General features: G+C 39.5%; 1 protein-coding gene across 1 annotated transcript; it reads right to left on the reverse strand.

Annotated features, from left to right (window-relative positions):
- Positions 1-10,103: 10,103 nt before the first annotated feature.
- Positions 10,104-13,596, reverse strand: LOC110901414. The gene is made up of 2 exons (XM_022148244.1): positions 12,882-13,596; positions 10,104-10,912 (listed from the first exon to the last, which is right to left on the reverse strand). Exons 1-2 carry the CDS (start codon positions 13,594-13,596, stop codon positions 10,104-10,106), a joined length of 1,524 nt encoding a protein of 507 aa, XP_022003936.1.
- Between the last annotated feature and the right edge of the window lie 8,924 nt (positions 13,597-22,520).

The raw sequence follows: 22,520 nt of genomic DNA on the forward strand, positions 1-22,520 counted from the left end.
AAAATAATAACATAACTCATATATATGAGTTGGACTTTCCCATGAGCTAAAAAGACCCAATAGATTGTAAACTAAAAATAAATGAATAAAATGAAACAATGTTAACAAATCGAGCCAATTTAGGTTTCTAGTTAAAAAACAAAAACTCATTTATGGTGTCCTCAATTCGAAACCAAGACCAAATTTAAAACTTTAGCCAAACTACAAGTACTATTTCATAGATGCTTTTACTCTATTAATTTAGGCTTGTGATTAAATTTTAGTTAAATAGTATACTAGTATATGGTTCAAAGAAGAACCATTCTCACTTGTAAGAACCTTGAAAATTTATCATAACCAATCAAAACATAACACATGAAACCTTTTGGTTTTTTAATAGAAGGATAATAATGTAATTTCATCTTAAACACTCAAATAGTGCGATTGTTTATTTTATTTGTACTATTTCTTCTTTCTTTCCTTCTTCATCGGTTGTGTGACTTATTTATTTTGAGGTGATGATCGATTTGCTTTGTGTTATGGTTGTTAAATGAACATCTTGTATCCCCATTAGAGCCTTACCTTTTTGACTTTTCAAACTACTATGGTGATTGATTTCTATTTTTTATTGGAGGCAATGTTGGGTGAATATGGTAAATCTATTTATCTTTTGATTTATGTAAATGGGTGGCATTTTTTCTATTTTATTGCTCTTTGCCATTTTTTTTACCTAAGCTTTGTGGCTGATTTTTCCCAATTTACAGGAGTTAATTTATAAGATGTAAAACACACTGCAAGCAAGAGAGAACAACCGTTTGCAATCCCCGACAGGAGAGAGAGTGTGTGTGCATCAGACAGGAAAGAGAGAGAAGGGTTTACGTGACAGCGACTGCGAGTGAAGGGTTTACATGCCATTTTAAGAAATTACGACGGCATATCTAGTCCATAAATAAACAAACTTCAACATTTTAGGGCGGCTAGGGTTCGATTTAAGGTTATAAACATCGTCGTACGGTCCAGGTTTGCTGGTTGGGGGGTTTAATGGTACGTTCTATTCTAGCTAACACTTCATCGTCAGTCGTTCCAGTTTCCAATAACCCAAACATGCTAAATCCACAATTTTTTTAGTTTACTTCAAGATGACGCCGTACGTTCTAGTGTTTGATAACGGCGGAGGTTCAAGCGACGGTGGTTGCTGAATACAATCATACAAAATTTACGAATAAAGTGAAAATGTAAAAAAACGCGGTGACATTTTCGTAATTATTTACTCGTAGAATAATTATCAAAATTACTCTACAAGTGATCTTGTAGGTTAATTTTGATTTGTAGAGTAATTTTGTAAAATGTTCTTATAGGGTAATTTTGATCTTGTAGATTAATTTTGTAGAGTATCATAATTACTCTACAAATGATCTTGTATGGTAATTTTGATCTTGTAAGGTAATTTTGTAGAGTATCATAATTACTCTACAAATGATTTTGTAGAATAATTTTGAATTGTGTGTTGTTTGATAAACATGCAGAGTAATTTTAATACACTTGTAGAGTAATTTTGATGCAGAGTAATTTTGATGCAGAGTAATTTTGATAATTACCCTACAAGATCAAAATTACTTTACAAGATCATTTTAGAGTAATTTTGATAATTATCCTACAAGATCAAAATTGCTTTACAACATCATTTTTAGAGTAATTTTGATAATTACCATACGAGCAAATAATTACGAAAATGCCACCGCGTTTTTTTTTTTTTTTTACTTTTTAATGTCTTTCGTACGTTTTGTACGATAAGGCACTTTGTACGTGAACTTAACCCTATAAAACTCTAGTTTTATCATTAATTTTGTTTTTTTAATATTTACGACGATGATGTAAAAAAAATATTTACGTTTGTGTAAAAATGGTGTACAAAATTTTTACGTCGATGTAAGAAATACAAATCTTGTGATTTTTGAACATAATTTTTTATATGCCTTACAACGATGTAAATTTTTTATACTAGGCAACATAGTTTTTCAAATGTAAATTCCATATTTACACTAGGTTTTTAGGAAAAACTGGATGCAAAAACATTTATGTCGATGTAAAGATTGTCGCAAAACATTTAGGTTTTGTATTTCACATCTGGTTTTTTGTTCAAAATGATGTAAAAAATTTTGATGTATTTTTTTTCATTAGTGTAAAAAATGTTACACTATAATTACGATGTAAAAAATATTTTTGTAAAAGTCGATGTAAAAATATTTACATTCGATCTAAAAAATATTTTTTACATTCGATATAACAAATATTTTATAAAAATGTTACACTAGAAATAGGATGTAAAAACGATGTGAGAATATTTTACACTAGAAACACGATGTAAAAAAGATTGTGTTTTTGTGTTCAAGTAGGAAACGACGACATACATTTTTGTAAAAGTCAGATGTAAAATACATTTACATCGTTGCACTATCTTAAAAATTCTTTTTTACTTGCGTTTGTAAGTGTTGCGGTGTTTTTGACAAACGAGGATGATAAAGATCAAGATTGACTTTGGCTTTATTTATTTTTTGTTACATTTTTTGGTGATTTTACGTCAATTGAAATATTTAGGTCTATATAAATATTTTGTCACATTTTGTATTTTTTTCACATTTTTCTGATTTATATCAGTGTAAACTTTTACAACAATGTTAATGTTTTTATTCAAATTTAGTTCTTTTTATGGAAAATACGATAATGATGATGGCATGCATATTTGCAGAGGAGAGAAAGTGATAAAGGTCTAAAATGCTCTCTAGTGTAATCTTAATACAATACAATTGCAATTTGTCCATTTTAGCACATGAGAATTGCAAATTAGATCTAAGCCACACAAACACAAAGAATTAATGGATGTGATGAGCTCCTTTTGTTTTCGTAACTAAGGGTGTTGGATGAGAGATGTGTTGATGCAACAAATACAAGATCGATGATAGTAGCTAGGCTGGTTAGGTAAAAGGGTTAGAGGGTTTCGGTTTGCCTAACACAGGTCGTGGGTCCCCCCACGTTTGCAAGACGTGGAGAAAGATTCACTGGTTAGATTTTGTTGTTTGCTCAAGATCCTCAACTGAAGTGTGTTCAGCTTCGGATGTGAGAGCAGTGGAAATGTGTGTGTTGAATGTGAAGAATGAAGACTTGCATGGAACAAGTACTCGAGAAGAAAGACCAGAGATCCCAATGGAATCAGAGCTGATCGGAATGTCCCTTAGCATTAAATGAAGTGTCATTTTATAGGGAAGGACATCGCCTAAAGAGGAACCATGGACTAGTGAAACATGCTTGCAGTGGGGGACTTACCCTTTTAGGGGTTGAAGCGTTTGGACCTGCGGGTAAAAGACTTCACCCTATGCACTCGTTCTACTTTTGCGGCTGGGAGAGTTGTTGAAGTAATCAGTGACATGACTGATTACTGTACACGTGCTGCTTTAGCTCAGTTCCCGGGTTTTAAACCTTTGAACCTTTTAACCATTCAAGCTGTCATGTATTCTTAGTCATTTTATTTAGGTTTTGGCTACCCCCGTCATCAGCCCCCCAAGTCAGAGGCTTTTGGGTGTAAGCACAAATGCTTCTGACTTTTGTACATGTGTTTTATTTTGCTTGAAGGCTTCAAGGCTTCGAGGCTTGAAAGGTTGAAAACGGTTGAGCTTTTTGATTTTTGAATTTTGACAAGACAGTTGATATGACCTGTAGCAGTTTTCTTTGTGTCAGGCGGCGGTTTTAAATACCCTTGTGTAATTATAACATATTCTTCTCATTAATTTACATTAACTTTTTAGAAGAACCATCATTTGCACATTTCCTCTCAAGTTTTCCTTCTATTTTCTCAGTTCAGGTTAGTTCCGATTTCCTATTTTCTGGTTATTTTCTTATAGCATGGGTGCTCGTAAAGATTTAGCGAAATCGTTTTCTCAATTAACTCAAGAGGAAGTAGAAAATTTATGTATGGATTGGGGGATTGGGATGAAGTTTAAACCGGTTGCACCGGCTTGTGATGTTTCAATCGATAAATGTCCCCCTGGTTCCATTGCTCTCTATTGTCGCCATTTTGAGTTTTCAAACCTTTGCCACCCGTTTTCGAACTTTGTTTTGAATGCCTTGGAGTATTATCGCGTATCCTTCGGCCAGATTCACCCTCAGGGTCTGGCTAGGGTTTTGCATTTTGAAGTTCTGTGCTGGGCTTCTGGGTTTGATCCCACCTTTTTTCGTTCCGTAGTTTTTTCCGGTTGACCAAGAATGGTGACTGGTTTACATTCGAGACATCTCAGGTTGACACTTGCTTAATTTCATCTATGGTTTCTAGTTTTGGTGTCTGGAAAGACCGGTTTTTCTGGGTTTCCGATGAAATTGTTCCTTTCAAACTTGTTTGGAGGCATCCGGATGCCATTTTGAATGAGCCTGAACCTTCTGCCTCTGAGATAAATACTTGTTTTCTTGAAACTCTTAGGGAGTGCTCTTCAAGACTTCGTCCCTTTCCCGAGCACCTACTGGTATTGTTGGGTCTCAGTAAGTTATGGGACAAACGTGATCGAGATCCGGTGCTTAAGAGAGATGGGCAGGGTATGCATTTGTCTTGTTGTGCTATTATGTTCTTGTTTTTTTGCTTGCTTACATATTTTATTTTTGTTTATTTTGTAGTTATGTCTGCACTTGATTTTATCAAGAGTGATGATACTTCTGATGTTGCGTTTGGGGATGCTATGGCTACTCCGGGTGAAGATGCCGTTGTTAGGGGATTCGAGCATAGGTTCGAGGGTTCTGGCTATGTGAATGTTCCCCAATGTTAAGGGTTTCACGAAGGCTCCGAGTTTTAAGGTTTCTGTTCGACGTTCAAACCGTCGTTTAAAAGGTGTTGATCAATCCTCTGGGTCAGAGGCCATTGATATTAGTGATGACATAGAGATGTCTGCGGAACAGGTTCTTGAGGTTGAAATGGGAAAGGGTAAGGAAAAAGAGCTAGTGGTTTCTGGGAAGAAGAAGAAATTGGTTAAGAAAGGTAGCACTCCTACCATCTAGGGTTTATCGGGCAAAAGTGTTGAGAGCTTGGAGGGTCCAGAGGCTGAAGAAGTTTATGTTCCCAACTGGGATGTGAAGGTTGGAGATAGCTTCAAGGATCCGGCTGTTTGTGCTGAGGTATTAACTCATTTTGCTCCTCCTGGTGTTCGGATGTAATTTCTGAGATGGAAGCTGATCACTTTATTTCGATATTGATGCTAAGCTCCTGCAACCTTTCAGCCCTGTTGGCTGAAGGTGTTACCCGTTTCACAAAGGGTATGCAGGAGTACGAAGAAGCTTCCAAGAAGAAGGAAAAGATGAAAGCCTCTATGGCTGCCATGAAGAAGGAGGTTGAAGGGTTCTCCAAGAAAGAGGGAGCTTGGGTGAAGAAGGTTGGAGAGTTGACAAGAAGACATGAGATCGAGATGAACGATCTCAAGAAAAGTTTTGAAGTTGATCGCTTGAAGCTGAAGGCTGACAGGGAAACCTTGGATGTTCAGCAGAAGGCCTTCGAAGACGAGAAGGAAGGTTTGAAGACTTTGGTTGCTCAAGCCACTGGTGATAATGAGTGGCTTATTGAGCAAGGTTTTCATCAAGTTGTTACCTACCTCCTTCACTCCAAGGAATTCAATTCTGCTATTGGAGAAGTCTACACCAAACTGCTAAACTTGGGGAAGCATCAAGGCCTTATTGCTGGTTACAAACTTCATGAATCTGGTTAGCCTTTGGAGAAGTCTCCTTTGTATCGCCTTGAAGCTTCTGAGGTCTTTAAAGGTTCCGTTCAGCAGATGGAGAGGCTGACTTACCCGTATGTAAGTCAGGTTGCAGCTTGTTTTGGTAAGCCCCTTTCTGTCTTGCAGGAGCTAAAGCCGGATGGTCTCAATGAAAAAGTTTGCGCTGAAGTGTTTGATTCCCTTTCGAGGAAGCATTCTCGTTCGAGAGATAGTGAGGAGACCCTTTCAGGGGAACCTGATGCTTCCAAGGATGCAAGCCTCGAAGGTTCAGAAGGTGGTGATGATGGTGGTTCGAAGGCTAAGAAGTCGAATAAGACCAAGAAGGCTAAAGATAATGGTTCTGGGGCTTCTAAGCCTCCCTCTGATGTTTGAACAAAATTCGTAGCTTTCTTAGCACCACTAAACAATTTAATGGTTTGTATGTTACTTTGAACAATTTTAGGTTTTGTAGAAACCCTTAAGGTTTCTGTTTTGTGGTTGTGGTTGGCCTTGGTGGCCGTTTGAACAATATCTATGTTTGCAAACCGTTAAGGTTTGTCTTAACCTATTTGGGAGCCTTTAAAGCTTCCTATGCTATTAACTTTGACCACCTGCTTTGCGTTGTTGTTTTGTTGAATGTTTGTAGCTTGAAGCCTTCAAGGCTTCCGGTTGCTACTTTATTTTTGTGACTTGATGCCTTGGTTTGTATTTCTGAGTTTGGGTTGTATGCAACCTTTTACTATGTTGTTGTGTTGCTCCTTGAATCATTCTTTATCTTTTATGTTATTGTCTTTGTTGAGTTTGTGTTGTCTTTATGTTTTTTATACCTTAAAGGGTTCAGTGCTGCAGTCACTTAGCCTTGGTATTTTTAACAAGAAGACATAGCAACTATCCTATTTATCACTTTCCTTAGTTTGGTTTTAAGTTCGTAAGCCTGTTTTTGATAAGTTTTCTAAGGCTTAAGGAACATTTTGTGTAGGCTGTTCGGACCCGTCTATGAGATAACTTTGTTTTTGATTATTTCATAATTCTCATGGATTTGTATTGATTTAGGAACTCACCCCTTATATAGGTTCATTTAACAATTGAACATATTGAGCGATATGGCCTGGGAGCTCATCCCCTTACATGGCCCTTGCCATGGAGTTTTTTGCTAGGTTCTCAACCTGATTTTAGGATGGAAAGACAAATTTGATAAAACATCATCATTCATTCAAGAGATATTGTTTTACAAAAAGTGAGCATAGGACAACTCTTGAAATACACCTTGTGAAATACAAACCAATCTTTCTTGATCAGACATGGAACCTCTTAAGGGTATTTCCATTCCAATGTCTGGGAAGCTTTTTACCCTCTGCGTCGGCTAGTTTATAGTATCCGCCCTTGTGTGCCTCAAGGATTGCATATGACCCTTCCCATTTAGGGCCAAGTTTTCCTTGGTTCTCTTTTTTACTAGCCTCATTGTTTCTAAACACCAAGTCTCCTGGCTTGAAGCGTTCATGCTTGACTCTTTTGTTGTAATAAGCTTCCATCATTTGTTTGTATTTGGCTTCTTGAATTGCAGCTTGGTCTCGTGTTTCCTCGAGGAGTTGTAAGTTCAACATGGTCTCTTTATTGTTTGCTTCGGGATCCATGTTGACGGTTCTTTGAGTTACAACTCCTACTTCAGCTGGAATCACGACTTCGGATCCAAACACCAAGCTGTAAGGTGTTCTTTTGTGGCTTGTTTTTTCCGTTGTTCTTATAGCCCATAGAACGCTTGTCAACTCTTCGAGCCAATTGCTTTCATGACTTCCCAATCGGGTTTTGATTCCTTCAACTATGCTTCGATTTATCCTTTCAACTTGGCCGTTTGATTGTGGGTATGCAACTGAGCTGAAAACCTGAGCTATTCTGAATTCTTTGCACCAAATGCTAAAAGGCTTCTCAGCGAATTGCTTTCCATTATCGGTGACCAGCACTCCCGGCAACCCATAGCGACAAATAATGCTTTCCCAAACGAAGTCAATGACCTGTTTGTCCGTGATTTTTGTAAGTGGTTTAACCTCAGGCCACTTGGTGAAGTAGTCTATGGCCACCAGTAAGAACTTCACTCCACCTTTGGCTGGTGGGAATGGGCCGACAATGTCCATTCCCCACTTATTAAATGGCCAGGCTAAAGATATCGGGACAAGGTCATGCTTGGGGCTTTTTGGGACCGGTGCATGAATTTGACAGTAAGTCACATTTTCTTAGTTGTTCAGCGGTGTCTCGGTGCATGGAAGGCCAAAAAAAACCCAAGATTCATTAACTTAGCAACCACCGTTCTTGCTCCAACATGAGCTCCGCAAATCCCTTCATGAACCTCTTTAACCAAGTACTGGCTTTGTTCAGGACCGACACATCTCAGCAAGGGTGCAAGGTAACCCTTTTTGTAGAGGATTTCACCTTACAACACGTACTGCCTAGATTTGATTTTAACTCTTTATGCCTCTGTTTGATCATCAGGTAACTCACCGTTTTTAAGGAATTTTTTAATTGGAGTCATCCAATTGGGGCGTTCTTCGATGATTACATCTTGAACTTCCAATTCTTCAATCGATGGAGTTTTCAACACCTCTACCAATACCTTTTTGGTAAGGTGGGCAAAGGTGAGAGAGGCGAGTTTACTCAAGGCATCAGCTTTCTTATTTTGAGACCTAGGAATTTGCTTGATGGTACATGTTTGGAATGTGTTCATCAGCTCTTTAGATTTTTCTTTTTACCTCTCCATATTGGGCTCCTTTGCAACATAATTGTCATTCACTTGACTTGACACCATCAACGAGTCTGTGAAGACTTGAAGCTTTTGAACCTTCATTTCCTTGGCTAACCTCAAGCCGGCTATCAACGCTTCGTATTCAGTCTCATTGTTGGTGGTCTGAAATTCAAATCGAAGAGCATGTGTGAATTCTAACCCTTCAGGGTTGATCAGAATGAGCCCAGCCCCTGACCCTTCAACGCTTGAAGCCCCATCGGTAAAAAGCTTCCAGGCTTCAAGGTCGGAGGGTACAGTGGCAGCTGTGTTAACTTCAGTGATGGTTTGTTTTGGGACTTCCACAATGAAATCAGCCAAGACTTGGGCTTTGATGGCTTTTCTTGGAACATAGGTGATTTTGTGTTCACCTAGTTCCACGGCCCATTTGGCTAATCGTCCTGAATTTTCCGGTTTTTCAAGCACACTCTTAATGGGTTGGTCGGTGACCACTTGTATAGGGTGTGCTTGGAAATACCTTTGAAGCCTTCTAGCTGTTTGAGCTAGGGCTAGAGCAAGTTTTTCCAAAGGAGGATACTTGATCTCTGCCAGTTTTAGAGTTTTGCTGAAAAAATAAACGGGTGCCTGAACTTTATCTCGTTCGATGGTTAGAACCGCACTTATTGCTTCTTCAGCAACCGAAAGGTATACAAAGATCAACTCTCCTGTTTCTGGGGCTGCGATATCTGGGAGTGAAGCTAAGTGTTGCTTCATCCGGTTGAAGGCTTCCTCAGCCTCTTCAGTCCACTTGAAATCTTTTTTGTCAGAGCACCCCTTGAGCATTTTGAAGAAAGGCAAAGATTTTTCAGTTAATTTTGAGGTAAAACGCTTCAAGGCAGTGAGCTTCCCATTCAGGATTTTCACTTCCTTTTTGTTTCGTGGTGGTTTGGTTTCGAGAACAGCTTTGACTTTGTTTGGATTGGCCTTTATACTTTTTTTTCCCACAATATGCCCCAAGAATTTACCTTCTTCAAATCCAAACGAACATTTCTCGGGTTTGAGTTTCATGTTAACCATCCTTAGTTTCTTGAAGGTCTCTTGGATGTTATCAAGCATTTGGTATTCTGTTTTGCTTTTGATTACCAAATCGTCGACATATGCTTCCATGTTTCTGCCAATTTAACTAGCAAAAGCCTTGTCAACTAGGCGTTGGTAGGTTGCACCCGCATTTTTAAGGCCGAAAGGCATCTTTTGGTAGCAAAAGATTCCTTTATCCGTGTGAAAGGCGGTTTTCTCTTCATCTTCTTCTTTCATGAGAATTTGATGGTAACCCTTGTAGGCATCGAGAAAACACTTGAAAGGGTAACTAGTGAGGGAATCAACCTTAAGATCGATTTCTGGCAACGGGTAACAATCTTTGAGACAAGCCTTGTTCAAATCCTTGAAGTCGATGCACTTCTCCAGAAATTGTCGGGCTTACGAACCATGACTGGGTTTGCAACCCAGGACTGATACTTAACTTCCCGGAGAATTCCAGCTGATACAAGCTTTTCAACTTCTTGGCATGCAGCCAAGCTTCTTTCGGGTGCTAGACTTCGCTTCTTTTGGACAACAGGCTTGACATCGGGTGATATTTTCAGCTCGTGTTCAGCAATGCTTCGAGGGATACCCGTCATGACTTATGGGCACCAAACAAAGACATAACTATAATGTACTAGCAGCTTTTCAAGATATGAGAGAGTTTCTTGTGAAAGGCTTGAATTAACCCTTATCCTTTGTTCAGGATACTTGGGGTTTATGATCAGCCCTTGCTTGTCTTCTTCACCTTTGGAACTTTCCCCTTCAACCATGTAAGCCTCTTGTGTGGGTCGAAGGGTCGCAATCCCTCTCTCGGTAGGGAACTTAACTGTGCCATAACCAACAGAAACAGTCATGTAGCATGCACATTGCCCCGGCCTTCCTATGATGACATAATAGTTTAAAGGTATATTGATGACCACAAAAGTGAGAGGTTGGATTCTCTCCATCTTGCCTTCACTGAAACGGACATCAAGTGTTAGTTGCCCTAAAGGCTTGAGGGGTATGTCGGCAATACCTTTTATGGAGGTTACGGAGGGTTGAAGCTTCGAACGTTCCTCATTTCTCAAACGGTTGAAGAACTTCTCAAACATAATTTCAGTGGCTGCACCAGTGTCTATGTATGCTCTGCTTGTCTTTAGTGTACCCACAATTGCTTCAACCACAAGGGGGTTTGAGAGTGGGTCCTTTTCTGTTGGAGGGAAGTAGTTACACTGAAGTTCCCAAGCTTCCAACCGCTGCCGTTTGTGGGGAACCTTTCCATCAAAATCTACCACGTTAACTTCCATGCCCTTTCCTTCGGCTATCTTGTCTCTTACCCCCTTTACTAAGTGGGCAAGCTCCCCGGACTTGACGGCCTTTTCAATCCTCTTTTTGAGTTGGAAGCAATCATTAGTATGGTGGCCCTTCTCTTCATGAAATTAACAAAATTGGGTGGAATTTTCGTTACTTTTGCTTTTAGGGAGAGATCTGGGAGGTCGAAAGCTTTGTTTCACTTCCTCTGTGTCAAGAATCTCTTGAGGGGTCTTGGTAAGGGGTGTGAAGTTTATGGCCTTCTCCCTACTTGAAAGGTTCCGGCCTTCAGACCTTCCTTGCTCTGAACCCCTTTTGCGTCTGTCATAGGAATCAAAGTTTCCCTTTTTTCTAGCTGGACTGTTGCCTCGTGATGTGTGCAAAATGCAACATATAAATTACAACAAATATGGCATAAAACTAACCCTTTTTCAGTACTAATGTTGGAAACAGCATGTTTTTGTCTTCCTTTTGTATTTTCAGGATTAAATGAGCTCAAATGAACAAAAGAAGCAAAAAGACAGCTAAATCTAACATAAATACAAGAAAAATGAATAAACGTGGCATGCCCGACCCCCCGACAGCACCTTCCCATGCAAAAACAAGAGAACAGAAGGCTGAACACGCCCCGTGCTCAGTGAGCACGGGGGCGTGCCCAAGTGTCTGCAGAAAAGACAAAGTTGTAGAACCTTCTATCACCCACCACGGGGGTGTGCCCAACGGACACGGGGCCATGGCAACTCTAAGATTCGTATAATCTGGGGAAATCTTGATAGTACAGATACGTTTCTGCACACGGGGTTGTGCCCAGCGGACACGGGGGCGTGGTTAACTAATGCAGACAAACTGCAATTAATGAAGAAAGAGAAGGAGGATGGACACGGGGCTGTGCCCGAGCTTCTGTTCAGGCTATAAATAGGGGTGCTTGGCTCATTTGCAAACCATCCCTTGGCAAACCACCTCTCTCACACTTCACCCACCCACCACCACCATCATCCATCATAGAGTGTGTGAGTAGTTTCGGGATCCAAGATTGATCGTAAGAGTTCTTGACAATCAAAGGCCATGTTTGCCTAAGTCTCTTACATCACTTGGTGAAGACAAGTGTCTAGTGTAATACTTTTTATTTTTAATCTTTTCGCACTTTTTATTTGGTTATGTATTAATGACTTTAATAACTAGTTTCTTATGTTGAAGGTGATTCTTCCTTATCATTTGTCCGTGGTGTCTTGGCATTATTTTACTGTCTATGTAAAATAAAAGATTTTCACCATTCATATCTCCACGGTCTATATGGAGATATGTTGGCTACCTGGTCGGGGGTTAAGGGAATGGTTTGGTAAGAGTCTTGCCTTGTTCAGTGTATAGATCCTGCAAGGACCTGGGTCAAATTTAGTAGGACCTCCTTCAATACCCACCGGTATTGGATGGCGGGGGTCCAAACTCTTTGATCCCCTCATATGTAAGCTACTATTAAAACTTTAACCCGGCTACTTAGGACTGTATCCCTGCTGACTCAGACTACTTAGCCGAGGGTAACGTCGCCTTCAAAAGAGGGGCCTACCACATTACGCATTAATAACTTAATTAATTATCTTTCAATAATCCGACCCTTTAGGGTTGTATCCTTGCTGACTCAAACTACTGGGTTGAGGGTAACGTCACCTTCAAAAAAGGGGCCTACTACAATAACTAAGATAATCTCTTAAAAAGTGCAAAAGTGCGGAAATAATCAAAGGTTACACTAAACACGAGTCGGATCCAAGTGATTCATCTTGTCTATCTGTTTTTATTTTTTATTTTATTTTTCAGCATTTTAGTTAGTTTTATTTTTCTAGTTTAAAAACATTTTTCTAAACTTTTGATTTGATTAGACGTTGAGGATAAACCAGTATTAAAAGCTCTTGTATCCTTGGACGACCTCGGTATCTTACCAACACTATACTACGCTCATGATGGGTGCATTTGCCCATATGTGTGTTTAGTGTTAATAAATATCGTGTTTTATAAATTTAAAACTTGGCTAAAAAGTGTTAAAGGGCTTAAAATATACATTAAAAAACTATACAACACTTCACACGCATCACCTCGCCAGCTAGATCCCGTTTTTCTTTGCTCTTTTATGTCTACAGCCTCCTCTCCTCTGATGTGGGCTTCGGCCCTTTCGAGAGCTTCTTCTAATGTCTTTAGCAGGGACTTGTTGAAATCCCTGGTAAGGTATTTGGAGGTAATTGCATTCATGAAACCGGCTACTCTCATCTTTTCATCCGCCCCCACATACGTTAGACCTTCCTTTTTATACCTTTCTATGAACTCTCGAAAGCTTTCATCATCCCTTTGTTTTATCTGGAAAATCACCGTGGCATCTTTAACGTACCGCCTTTGCTGGGAGAATTTGGCCAGGAACCCTTTGTTAAGGTCATCGAAGCTTCGAACGCTTCTGGCAGGTAAATCATTGAACCATATTCTGGCTGACCCGACAAGGGTTTGCATGAACATGAGACAGCATTCAGCATTAGACCATTTCTCGATCCTAGCAGCACCAGTAAAGATCTGGAGATGATCCTCTGGGTCTTCAGTCCCATCATATGTTTTGATGTGGGACGGAATTTTGATCTTTGTTTGAAAATCATAATCGGCAATCTGCTGAGAGAAACACGACAAATTACTTGGTTTATATGGCTTAGCCAAATCCTCTTCCACCCTTACACCTGTGTTGTTGTTGTTATTGTTGCTCCATTGGGTGGCCAGCACTTGATTAATAAAGTGTTGCCATGGGAAGCTTGCCCTCATCTGGGCCATCATCTGAGGCATAAGTTGAAGCCTTGAAGGCTTCCAGGTGCAACTGGGCAGTTTACCCTCAAAGGAGTGCTCATAACGGCACTTCGTGCGAAAGGAAGCACAGACAAAGCTTGTTCCCACGTAGTTGTCGCTGAGGGTGGAAGGCTTGCTACTGGAGATTGTAGGAGCTGGTCCAAAGTCAGCTCGTGCCCCAAGGGAGCACCGGTTGCAACTGGTTGGGAAGAAAAGAGGGGAAACGACGTTGGATCTGGCCTCGTGTACAAATATGGGTTAGGATTTGGAGGAGGATTGCTGGGACCAGCCTCATTCCTAGACACAGTTGGTTGTGAGCTTGCAAAAGGAAGAACGGGAGGTCCAGGAGATAGTGATGGTTCTGGCTCGTCATAATCCAGACGGATCCTCACTCCCTTGTCCCTTTCCCTACTCACGTATTGGTTAAGAAGAGACCTTAACTCGAGAAAGTTATTGGCAACCCCTTCGGGAGTAAGGTCAACACGTGAGGGGGTGTTAGAAGCACCAACGTTGGGAGATGGTACTCCGGAACGAGATGGTGTCGGCGTTTGGAAAGTGAGAAACTCGGGGTATGTTGCTCCAGTTGGAGTGCTTCCCGGTGTTGAGATGGAGGTTGGTATCGCCACAGGAGTTTGGCTAGTGTTTGGGGCAGAGGTACGTGGGATTTGGTTTACCTCTTCTGGAGACTCACCTTCCGACATGCTGAATTTTGAGCAGAAATGGAGCTACACTACTAGGTCTTTTGAAGAAAATTAGTGGCGTAGCCCCACGGTGAGCGCCAACTTGTTGATGCAACAAATACAAGACCGATGATAGTAGCTAGGCTGGTTAGGCAAAATGGTTGGAGGGTTCCGGTTTGCCTAACGCAGGTCGTGGGGTCCCCCCACATTTTCAAGACGTGGAGAGAGGTTCACTAGTTAGATTTTGTTGTTTGCTCAAGATCCTCAACTGAAGTGTGTTCAGCTTCGGATGTGAGAGCAGTGGAAATGTGTGTGTGTTGAATGTGAAGAATGAAGACTTGCATGGAACAAGTACTCGAGAAGAAAGACCAGAGATCCCAATGGAATCAGAGCTGATCGGAATGTCCCTTAACACTAAATGAAGTGTCATTTTATAGGGAATGACATCGCCCAAAGAGGAAACCATGGACTAGTGAAACATGCTTGCAGTGGGGGACTTACCCTTTTAGGGGTTGAAGGTTTGGACCTGCGGGTAAAAAAGACTACACCCTGTGCACTCGTTCTACTTTTGCTACTGGGAGAGTTGTTGAAGTAATCAGTGACATGACTGATTACTGTACACGTGCTGCTTTAGCTCAGTTCCCGAGTTTTAAACCTTTGAGGTTTGGGCTATCCCCGTCATCAAGATGTAAAGTGAGATGATGGTAAAGAAAGAGAGAGAGAGAGAGAGAGAGAGAGAGAGAGAGAGAGAGAGAGAGAGAGAGAGAGAGAGAGAGAGAGAGAGAGAGAGAGAGAGAGAGAGAGAGAGAAGGAGGTTTGACGAAGAAGGGGAGGGTAGAAGTGGGTCCCACTAATTAGATATTTTTCTTTTATTTTTTCAATATGAAAAAAGGATCAAAATGGCAATTTGAAAAATTAAATTGAAAATCCCTAAAATACCCCTAGTTAAAAACGAGGTTTTTGGACGGAGTTAGGTAACGTGATCAAAGTAGCAACAAAAGGGAAAAGTCAAGGACCCAGAGGAGATAAAAAAACTATTTGAACTAAAATGACAAATTTGGACAAACCTCATAGACTAAAATGACAATTTACTCTAGTTTTATCAATAAAGTTATTCGGTTTATTATAGTTTAAGTCTTATGCTATCTAGTTTAAACACTTAAAACCGACTTTAACCTTTTGGAACACTTGAAATATTATAGCAAGAAACTAGCCGGGAACCTTGGAATAACAACAATATGTACTATGTAGTACTGGCTTAATGTGTTATATTTCTAGTGTTTTATATTTGACATGTTTGGCGATTTAATTTAATTTATGATATCTACGAAACCAGTTGATAGTGAGGTTGGTGACCAGCCATAAGATGAATGGAGTGAATTTCAAGGATTGTTATTTATTTTTATACCCATTTTCAGGCGCTATTCTTTATGTTCAAAATTGACGAGTTTTGTACTTTATGTTTTTATATCATACACGTTTTGTCCTTTAGGCCTAACCCAGTTAGTTTTTTCAGTTAAATTTGGTCATGTGCTTTGCACACGAGGGCATTTTTGTCAATTCAAATGTTGCAAAGGCTTTGAGCTGTAAATTTGCCGTTGAACTTACCTTTGAATTGACAAAAATGCCCTCATGTGCAAAGCATATGACCAAAATTAACTGAAAAACTAACTGGGTTAGGCCTAAAGGATAAAACGTGTATGATATGAAAACATAAAAGACAAAGCTCGTCAATTTTGAACATAAAGGACAACGTCTGAAAATGTTTATGAAGATAAAGGACTATCCTTGAAATTCATTGTGATAATATTAAAATAAATTTAGTTCGTGGATGGACACAAGTATATGGTGATGTTGGATCTATTATTTCCATGTTGCCACACGTCAATGAATTTGGTCAAAATCAATGATCCCTCATCACTAGGCTAGTGAAAATCGTTTTCACACAATCCTTAGGCCCTTTTTCTAGTGGATAAATTTAGGTCAAATCAAAACACATTATGAGTCAAACTTTGAAAGTTAAACTCATCGTTGTAGCTAGTTGGACGGGTACTCTATAATCAACTTTATATGAAAGCTCATTATTAAAATTCAAAAACTGAAAAATAAAACGCACCATTATATACAGGGTTAGACGCATCATTATAATAGATTATGCATCATAGTCTTATCTTAATTTATACAGGGTTAGACGCATCATTATAATAAATTATGCATCATAGTCTTATCTTAATTAATACATAAATTATGAATTTTGTGATATAATTTTTTACAAAGATAGCAAAGTATATAAAATTATATCCCTTAGAAAAAAATATCAGTAACTGTTTTATAAATATATACTGTTTTATTAATATATAAAATCAAACTTGAAAATGCATTTCCTTTATTTATTTTCGAGTAAATTGCCAAAATCGTCCTTTAGGCTTAGGTCTGTTTGCCAGTTTCATCCAAAATGACTTTTTTTTGTGCCAAACAGCCCACGTTTGACATTTTTTTTTTGTCATTTTCATCCAAGCCACTAACTTAATTTACTTTTTATGTTAAGTTGAAGGATATTTAGATGAAACTGACAAATAAAAAACCTCAGGGACGATTTTGGCAATTTACTCAAACTCTTTTGATTTTTTTTATTTAATTAATTTTGTCACATAAGTTTTACAAATTTTCATCCAAACCACTAACTCAGTTTATTTTTTCTATTAAGGCGAAGGATTTTTTAAATTTTATAAATTAAGACAGAATTTTTTTTTGTCAAAAAGTTTTTTTTATTAAAATATTATATAATAATTAACCAGAAAACTTGTTAAGTTACATCAAAACAGAAGGTAGACGGGCAACAAGCTGCGCCGCCAACCCTTTCTGAATTGCAAACCCCAACCTCCCAAACACAAACCCCTGCCCCCTTGGGGTCGAACAATTGTTGTGGATAACCCGTTGAACCCTCGTCAAGAAGTTGATGGCTTCTGGCGCTAGGGAGCCAAAAGTATCAAAGGCAAAAGGGATAAAGACATTTTGGTTCTCTGCGCAAGCTTTAGCGTGCTTATCCACTTTCTTTGATTCTGCCTTTCTTGCTGCTAGTCCAGCTACAAACCCGTTTCCCTTAAACCAACCAAAGGGGAAACCCCCGTGAGGTCTACACAAGCATGTTTCCCCCCAGCCCAGCCAAAGACGAGCAGATCCGCTGGTCGCAGAGTAGATCTCCTGTCCGTGAGGAAATTCACAGGGGCCTCTTTCTTAGCAGAAATCCCAGCTCTTCTTAAGATGTCCCCTAAAACATCTCGCACCCAGTCATGCCGATATTTAAACCCAGGGAGCTCTTTACAGTGAACTGCGTGCTCCCCATATTTATCCATACAAGCTTTACGACATATCGGGCATGTTTCATCTTCTGGGTACATAGGGATCATTAGCCGCTATTTGAGAATGGTTCTATATTCTACTGCCGACATGCATTGTCCTAACCCCTCAATCGGGATAACGGTCAAAAATTCCTGAGCATGGGGACCCTTCAGACACTCAAACACCGCCTTCTGGCGGGGTGACAAATCAAAAGCTTCTCCCAGGCTTTGAGCGATTTTGCTAAAAAGTGCATTCGCCAAAGTTTTTTGTGGCTTCGAGGGGGCGGTGTCCTTGTTAGAGAAACCGCCAATATCCAAGTCTGGGAGAGAGACATTTAAGCGTTCGAGCGCTTGTTGATAGTCTGGGTCAAGCCCGACGACCCCACCGTTTCGAAGGATATGATCCTGTAGTTCCCAAGACTGAGCTCTAGACGCCACAAAGGCATAAGCCCCAACATCTCGGGCTGAGAAGAGGCCCAAACCACCTAGACGCATTGGCAAAGATGCTAGACGCCACTGGAGGTCACCAAAGAAGGGGCCGCCACCCACTACTATGTCTTCTATGGCCTTTCTAAGGCCATCATCGAACCGAGATACCGCATCCTCCATCAAATGGGGTTGACAAGTCCGCAGCCCAAAAAGCAACTTAGCAACACCCATGCACGACCTTAGCAGGAGGAGTTCACATTGGGGATCCCTCAGGCAGGGTAAGAGTTTCATAAGGTCAACCGCCCCCGAGGCCCGCCGCCCTGCCAACTCTCCAATAAAGCTAGGATCCCGACTAACAGCTCCACCAAAGAGCTTAACCCCCTTCTCTGGTCTACCAATCCCTCTTGGGAAAAGCCCATCCTGAACTTTCTGGTCGTCGCATGTTGGCCAATAAACCTCTGTTTTCTTAATATTGAGATAAAGCCCTAGAGATGGCCCCTCCTCGTTGATGATGTCTAAGGCCTTAGCAACCTCAGAGGCATTGCTGATGATCGTCCCATCATCCAAATACCAAGCATGAAACGGGAGTTTACAGCGGTTCTGAACTCGGAGAATAAGGGGGTGTAAGGCGAGGGCAAAGAGAAGGGGCCCCAAAGGATCTCCTTGTTGAACTCCGGTAGTAGCCCCAATACACTCGTTACCAACATACAATCTAGCAGGCTGAGCCTAAAGAAATTGGACCCACCGATAGATTGACGGGCAACACTGATGAACCTCTTGGAGGAAGGCTGTGCGGTCGACCGTGTTAAAAGCATTGGAGAAATCCACAGTAAGCAAGGCTAAGGAACCATCTGCATGAAACGAGTTGAGAAACCTGTTTGCACTGTGAAGTACCGCCTCTGCCCCATTTGGCATCCCCACCCCAAACTGATAGTCACCTAAGTATTGGGCCATTTCTTTCCCGACCTTCTTCATCACCACCTTGGAAACCAACCTTCGCCAAATACCCCCCACAGCAATAGGCCGAATTCCTTTATCAGGTTTCAATAAGGGGGTGAGGGGGGCCGAGGCAACAAACTCAGCAAGCACCATAGGGCAGGATCCCCCAAGCCATAATATTCAGTTTTTTATATAGATCAGTTTTATAAAGAGAAAACGATATATAAAATAAATATCAATGGTGTGCAACAGATATCAATCAATTACAACTTTTACTCTTTTAGTATTTAATCAAGTGTAGAGATAGAAAAAAGTTGTAAAAGGTTACATATTTTTAAATGTGTTGAGCACCTAAGAAATATGTTGACAGAAATAAAATATTTATCTAATTAAGATTATGAGGGTAACTAACTAATATTTACTCCGAGTGGTTTGAGTAAAGAAACTATTTAGTGGGTAATTTTAAGATTTTGTAACGATACGTTATTTGATAAGGGGTGGGTGGGGGGGGGGCAGTGGCTTCTGTTTTTTTAGGAGCGAATTTAAAATAGTAGAAGATGAATTACAAACTTGGTACATATGGTAATATTTGTTTATTTGACATTTTTCTACAAAGTCACAAGCATTTTAGTTTTATAAGATTTAGAGGTTGAAACAGATTTTATTTTAATAAAACTGATGTATATAAAAAATTGGAAATTAATTTTTGTCTTACTTTATAAAATTTAAAAGATCCCACACCTTAATAAAAAAAATAACCGAGTTAGTGGTTGGATGAAAATTTATAAAAATTATGTGACAAAACTATTAATTTTTTATGTGACAAAATTAATTAAATAAAAGAATAAGTAAATTGCCAAAGTCGTCCCTGAGGTTTTACATTTACCAGTTTCATCCAAATATGCTTCAAGTTAAAAGAAAAAGTAAACTAAGTTAGTGGTATGGATGAAAATGGCAAAAAAATGCCAAAGGTGAAGGGCTATTTGGCACAAAAAAATCATTTCGGATGAAACTGGCAAACAAACCATAACCTCAGGGACAATTGTGGCAATTTACTCTTTATTTTCTAACCATATTTAACATTCACTTAGACCACACAGTGTGGAGGGGCTTGAAACTTGGGTGTTATTCGACATGTGGAGGCTACGTCAGCGCGCGTCAAAAAAGTAGCTTGGTGGAAAAAAATGAGGTGTGGAAAGAGGCATGGAAATGTGACGTTATCCGACACGTGACACACAATTTTTATTATTAATTTATATTTAAAAATTATATAAAATCTATTAAACTTAAATAAAAACCAATTAATACAAATTAATCATATAACTTAAAAATTAAAGACATTACATAACTTATAAATTAAAGACATTACATAACATTAAAAATTAAAGTCATGTCCCCTTAGGGAACTCGACGAGAGCGACTTGGATGATGTCGGCTTCGTTTAGCTCACCATCGCCTTTGTCCACGCCGTTGAGAATACCTTAAAATCTCGTACAATTAATATGAATCATCCGAAAACGTGAATAAAGTGCATCCTTGGATCGGATGCCCTCATCCCTACACATACAAAATTCTTGATAAACTCGTTCTCAAAACGAAGACGTGCATAACGGAGGCCCTTGGTTGTTCACACTGCGACCCACGATTTGCATAACGTGATGTCCTCTTCTAGGATCAATGGAATAACCAACATTGTAATAAGATGAAAGTTGAGATTTTTGTGAGAGTGTTTAGAGTTATATAAGAAGTTGAGATTTTTTGACAGAGCGTAATGGATTTTTTGAGATAGTGTAATGGTGTATTTATATATAAAAAGATTGATTTTTTTTTGAAAATTTGTTTTTTTATTAGCCGTTGGGTAAAATGGTTACTTTCACGGCCAAATGAAAAGATGACACCTATGCACACTTATTAACTCAGCGCCAATGGAATTTTCCAAGCCCATAACTCAACGCCATAAACAATGCCAGGTGCGGTGTGATGTGTGCAATGTGGAAAGGCATAAACGCCGTTGATCCACACCCACACCGTATGATTTTATTACATTGTTGTTATCACATTAATGGTGACCATTAACTTCATGTAATGGTTCAGGATACTTTTATTTCATCACTCGTGACAAGATTGTTGTATACATGATTAATATATAACTAGAATTATAATTTTTAAACGGCACGACTATTATTTGTTAGATTTAAACTCACAACTACTTGATTGATTGATAACTACATCATTTTACCATTAGATTACCCTCTCGAATACATAACTAAAATAATAATTATTGATCCAAATAACAAAAAGAAAATTTCCATCTTTTTTCTAATCTTGGGATATCTATAATAATATGAATAAGAGTAAATTGTCAAAATCGTCCTTGATGTTTGGGCATTTTTGTCATTTTCATTCAAAACAACTTTTTTGTACGATACAGTCATTCACTTTTGGGATTTTTTTTCATTTTCATCCAAACATCTAATTTGCTTTATTTTTTCTATCAAACATTTGGATGAAAATGGCAAAAAATCCCAAATCTCATGGACGATTTTGCCAAAAAAAGTCAGACGTTGGGATGAAAATGACAAACAATCCCAAAAGTGAAGGACTATATGATACAAAAAAAATTGTTTTGGATGAAAATGGCCAACATACCCAAAGCTCAGGGATGATTTTGGCAATTTACTCTATGAATAAAGAAAATAAGTTAAGAGAAAAATGCAAGGATAGTCCCTGTGGTTTGCCCATTTTCACCTTTAGTCTCTAACTTTCTAAAATTACACATATAGTCCCCAATTTTTTGAATTTCGTCCCCGGATAGTCCCTGGCGTGGATGGAGGTTATTTTTTGGTGTTAGGTGCGTGTGAAATGACTAAATTGCCCTTAATATTAACCAAAATAAATTAATTAGTTAGACCCACTTCTTATAAAACAATATAACAAGACCACCCCCACCCCCACCCCGCCTTTCTCTATCTTTCTTCTCTCTGGTCTCTCTCCCGACAAAAACCACCATCACAAGTGTAAGGACCTGCAAAAATGTCCAAAATACTCCGTAAGTGGAAACCCGGACCACCAAAACCCTAATCTTTATGAAAAATCAAGAAAATCCAAATTTATTAATCTGTCGCGGGCCGCGTAAGACTTAAGGAGAGTCTTCGCGGGGCGCAACAGCTAGTCAAAGCTCCGGATAACGATCAAGGCCACGTGTCAGACACGTGGCAGACCTAGGCCATGACACGGCAGCCTTAGCCGTAGCTAGGGTGGCCCTCGCGGACCGCGATGTAACACCCCAACCGTTTAAATATTGCGTAGTGTGTTCGTTTGTGATTTAGAATAAGTAATGTATGTAACATCCAAAAGTGCGAATGCAAAAAGGGTTCGAGTATACTCATAGCGGTTTGGATGGATTGAAGGGAGCGCTTGAGAGTAGGGTTAGGCTGAATAGTTCGATAGCATAATGATAAGCAATGCGTAAAACAGAACCAAGTGTTGATGGGTCGGACAGCTGGTCGATCGGACGGCTGAC

This window comes from Helianthus annuus, chromosome 13, assembly GCF_002127325.2.
Source record: "Helianthus annuus cultivar XRQ/B chromosome 13, HanXRQr2.0-SUNRISE, whole genome shotgun sequence".
Classification (NCBI taxonomy): domain Eukaryota; kingdom Viridiplantae; phylum Streptophyta; class Magnoliopsida; order Asterales; family Asteraceae; genus Helianthus; species Helianthus annuus.